Raw genomic sequence first — 5,073 nt, forward strand, 5'->3', positions numbered from 1 at the left:
GTGAAACCAGACCCTCATTTTTGGGTATAATATAGGGTTTGGACCTGGGTCTAATCAGACCCACCATAAGAGAAACCATAAGTAGACCTGATAAGAATTACATGAACCAGACTTGGGCCATACCCAATAAAATAATATTTTTTTATCATTTTTACATTGAAAAATTGAAGGTCTTAATCGAAATTCGGGTCCGGCCTGGTTTTGGTATAAAATTTCACAAACTATACCGAGCTCCATGTATTAATCGGACCTTCGGGTCCAGACCCAGGTCTTAATCAGGTCTTCTTATTTATCAGCATACTCGGACCCTATAGGGTTTGGTTCAGGTTGGGTTCGAGTAAACCCGACCCGTTGATAAGCCTACCCTTAGGTCCTCATGTGTATTGTCTACTTGGGTTTTCCATCTAAGAGGGGGGGCTGTTAACTGACCCCGATCCTAACTTGGTGGGTGTCTTTTGCGAGCTAGGGCACTTACCAGGAGGAGAGCCCATTACTGTTTCTTCCTTCACGGCCAACAAGATTATTGCTAAACTAACTAAACTTTTGCCCATGTTCTATTCCTTAAAATTCTCCCTATCATCCGAAAAATAAAATAAAAGTCACTATCTTAGCAGGCTGCCCATATACGTGGCTTAGAGTCATCAAAAACTAGATCGATGAAGTTTTTGACTAGTGGGTAGGATGTGACCAGCCCACCACCTAGAGTTTGGTAACCAGTATTGTTGAATTACCTTTCTTTATTCTTTATGAACAAATTTTTCAATACCATATAAAAGTAAAGGAAAGAAAAATCAAATATACAACTTTTCAAAGGCAATGTTTGGTTGTGGAAATTGCTGGGAATTTGTGTCATAAACATAGGCTCCATTCGATGGGAAGGGAATCAGAACTCGTTTTCCTCCAACCCACCATGGGAAAGGTTCCAGCAGAAACCCATGGGCGTCATTCTTTGCACAAGCCCAAGCACGGTGGCTCTCTGGGGCAAGAGGCAATTACGCCCATATGAAGTTTTACGTTGTTAGGACAATGATCATTTACATATGGCAGGCAGAGCCAGGGCAGCTAGGTCTCTGACCCTCTGGCCAGCAGATTGACAAAGTAAATATCACATCAAAAGATAGGTTAATGTGTAGCAACAAAAGAACAACACATGCAACATTTTTCACTGTTCATCAAAAAAAGTATAAACCATTTATTCATTCCACTATCATGAAAAATACAAACAAACCAAAAATCCAACTCCATCGTTCATAGACAGAGCCAAACTTTCCTCAAAAGAATACATCCAAAATCTTTTAATGGTAAATAATAACGCGCAGCAGGATCAAGCAAAATTCTTACTGCCGCATCTCAACTGAAATTAGACGAGGGAAAAACAGAACTCCAGGTTTCAGGATAGCTTCTCCTGTTCGGTGTTTGAATGGAAAAACAAATGATGTCTCAACTCCACACGATAAGTGGCAATCAGTTAGTCTGTTTTAGCTTTTGGATTAAGCCTTATTTGAGGCAGGGGGCATCCGTTCCACAGAAAAAATCCCCCAACCACCACTTCTCAACAAATAAACAAACAAACTAATTTGTACGTGTATCATGTCTAAACCTGTATATTCATCAGGAAACATAAACAGGATGCCTCCGGCCATCAATTTTCGGCCTCCGGTTATTGTCATTGATGAGAGGCTTGAACACACGCTCTACCTCTGCTTCTGATTGCAGAAAAACCTTTAGCCTTCTCAGATGCTCCACACACTGGTTATCATGGAAGCATGAATCACGAGCAATTCGGTCATGGGGATGAAGTTTTCTCTCATACACCAACTGCCATTTTGACTGAAGATAAGCAAGAGACCTCCAAGGTGGAAAAGGCATGGAACTCTGTTTTAAGGAGAACTTTGCAGCATCAACCATGACATGGAGAAACTGTTTTAACTTGGAGAGAGTGCCAACATAAACCACAGGGAGAGCATTCAACATTGTATCATATGACTCAACAGCTCTTGCAATCTCAAAGTGGCTGCGAAAATCAATATCTATGATTATCCGTTCAGAGCTCCTGGTGTTCCCATTTAAAACCACATCGATATATTCGTGACTGCCTGAAAAAAAAAGTGCCGAGGGGATGCTGCAAATCAAAACCAATATCATTGTAGAGGGAATCAAAGGTGGTCCATGAGAAGAGAATTATACCTCCAGGAACTTTATCAGAGCCTTGCCATTTGGAAATACATATACCCGCATCATACCCAGAAAGTCTCAGAAGATTAACGAGTGACCAAAGAATGCAGCTGCAATTGCATGGACTGGCTTTCATATGCTGAAGTTCTATCTCACCAATAGAAAGAATGAGCAAACTTGTTGTTTTTGACAAATCATCTTCAGACTGATCAGCTGAATGCCTCAAGTACTGCAATCATACACAACGTAAAAAAAAATGCAGTCAGCAATCGATATTACAAAGGGGAGCATGTTATCCATTTCACAAATACTTTTGAGACAGATAGAGACTGTTAAACTAATGCACTCTGCAATCCTCATTACAAAGAGGAGGAGGAGGATCATTCCATCGCGCATTGGAAAACAGAAAACAAAGAGGTCCAATAATTTCCCTAACCACATTTTTCTAAAAGCCATGCATCAACTAATTTAAAATCCCAAGGCACAAAAGCTTGTTACTCTTGGTAATTAAAAGGTTAGTTGGAACTAAAATGACTCAAATAAAAGAAAAGACATGCATTGCGTGAGCTTTATTGAGAGACAACTGAGCGACTCATGAGAACAGAAATACAGGGGGACCAAAACCATGCTCTTTCACCCTTCAGTCATCTGAAAAGGCAAAATTTTTAGTCACAACTAATCTTGAGATTGCTTCTCTATATAAATGCAGCACACAATGCAATGGACCACTTGGTGACAAACTTTTCCCCCAAGAATCCTTTAAAAGTTAATGACAGACATGACGCATAGATTTCACAGCACATGATTATGCAATTAAGGAATGCACAGCCAACATAGCAAGCAACCAACTTCCTTGGAAAATTGGGGTTACAAATCCACTATCACCGCATTGACAAATGACGCTTTTTGGTGGCACACTTCATACCTGATATTCCTTCTGAATCTGAATGACACGAGAACACAACATTCATTTACCAATGTGGTGCTAAACGACTCTCCAGTCTCCTACCCAAAACATCATGCAAGTTCTATTAGTCTAAACAAAACTATACGGCTATGTTAAATTCATGAATGCTTCCTTCATTGACAAACTTCATCCATATCAACAGAGCAACTCAAGAGACATAAATTTTCAATTTAGTAACGTGGTCTCTGGATGTATTCCTAATTAGAACATGCCATTCACCCAACAAAGAATCCCAACTTCCCCTGGATTTCAACATACTTGTGTCATCCCTAAATTCATGAATGCAACCCAGTGCTCCTAATGAAACAAGGAAGAAACAGATAGTCCAAATTTAATGGTCAATTCATTTATATCACGCCATAGACTCTCAAAAAAAATATCACTCCATAGATTTCAATATACATCTTTCCAAGTAAGGAAGGCCATAATCATGAAGAAACTACTGATTTGTTCCCAAACTAATTTCCGCAGTTGATATTTTAAATTAACCATGGCAAACAGATAGCGGTAACAACAATAACAACAACAATTAATAATAGTGAACAAACATTTATAATCCATTAAATACCAACCATAAAGGTGCTTCATAAAACATACAAATGCAATCAACGCAATAATGAACCGAACAAAAAAACCCAACTTATCGGAAAATTAAGTCATGGGATTTAAATGCAATCATCATCACCAAGCCAAGCAGGGGCGTAGCTAGGGGGGGGCAGGACTGGGCTGTAGCCCAGTCCTGCCTCCCCAAACAGTTAATTTTTTTTTTTTAAAAGCCCAGTCCTAGCCCTGCCCTGATTTCATATGAAATAGATTTTTATCCATTTTTTAGCCCAGCCCTGACTGCAGCAAATAGTTTGATTTGTCCATATGAAATAGATTTTTATTAATAATTTTAGCCATTTTTTATTTTATCTCAAAAAAAAAATTTCGGGGGCGCTGCCCCCGAACCCCCGACTATCACACAAATACATTTTTCTTTCTACACCTCTGTTTGCCCCCCCCTCACATGAATCCTAGCTACGCCCCTGAAGCCAAGGACACCAAATTATTGGACAATTATCGAAACCATTTAGATGGCAAATCTAAAGAAAACCATTTCTTACCTCAGACCAACAACAATCATAATCTTCGGATATTAAATTACAAAATTTACCACGCAAAAAGGTTAGAGGAACAAAATGCATAAGATGATCACACCACACAAACGTTTTACCATTAAAATCGACTTACTTTTTAAGTTTCATAAATTGAATTGAATAAAGGAAAGAAACACATGATTTCAAAAGACAACGTCACCTAAAATTCAAAACAAAAAAAACAGCGCTAGAAGGACTCACGCGGATCTTCTTCGCACACTGCGCGAGATCGACGAATCCGGAATCACTGTCGCTGCTGCACCAAGACTCCGCCCCGGGGCTTGCGTTCTCCACGAAATCCCTCACTAAGATCGCCAAGTCGTGCTCGCTTTCATGGCTGAAACCGTCGCCGCACCGCCCGTCCATCCCGACCCGCATGTCGCCCGCCAGGCTCCAAAGCCTGCGACGGCCACCGGCGGCTCCGCCACCCCTTCCCTCATTCCTCCGCCCTCCTCCGCCAGAGGCGGCCCTCCTCCCGTAGTCCCACGTCCCCAGCTTTACCCAAAAAGAAACCCCCGCTCTCTTCCTTCCTCAAAAACTCAAAACGAAACCCTCGCTTCCTTTCTCCGAAGAATTCCGTCTCCCAGATGAATATAGAGGCCAAGAAATCAAATTTCCACCCTCGAAACGAGAAAACCCTAATTCACCTCCGCCTCTTTTGGCAAAAGACGGTGGAAAAATCGAAATTTGGAATATTCTTTTACGAATCCTCCAGGAAATCGATCGAGAGAGGGAGAGAGACAGAATTCAGACACCCTAATTCGTCTAAGTAGCGGAAAACTCCTGTAATTT

At 40.8% G+C, this 5,073-nt stretch overlaps 1 protein-coding gene across 1 annotated transcript; it reads right to left on the minus strand.

Moving 5' to 3' along the window:
• Positions 1-1,370: 1,370 nt before the first annotated feature.
• Positions 1,371-4,801, minus strand: LOC149821329 (uncharacterized). The gene is made up of 3 exons (XM_089983504.1): positions 4,483-4,801; positions 2,188-2,404; positions 1,371-2,096 (listed from the first exon to the last, which is right to left on the minus strand). Exons 1-3 carry the CDS (start codon positions 4,657-4,659, stop codon positions 1,612-1,614), a joined length of 879 nt encoding a protein of 292 aa, XP_089839630.1. The 5' UTR covers positions 4,660-4,801; the 3' UTR covers positions 1,371-1,611.
• Between the last annotated feature and the right edge of the window lie 272 nt (positions 4,802-5,073).

This window comes from Nuphar pumila, chromosome 12, assembly GCF_984573655.1.
Source record: "Nuphar pumila chromosome 12, dmNupPumi1.hap1.1, whole genome shotgun sequence".
NCBI lineage: Eukaryota > Viridiplantae > Streptophyta > Magnoliopsida > Nymphaeales > Nymphaeaceae > Nuphar > Nuphar pumila.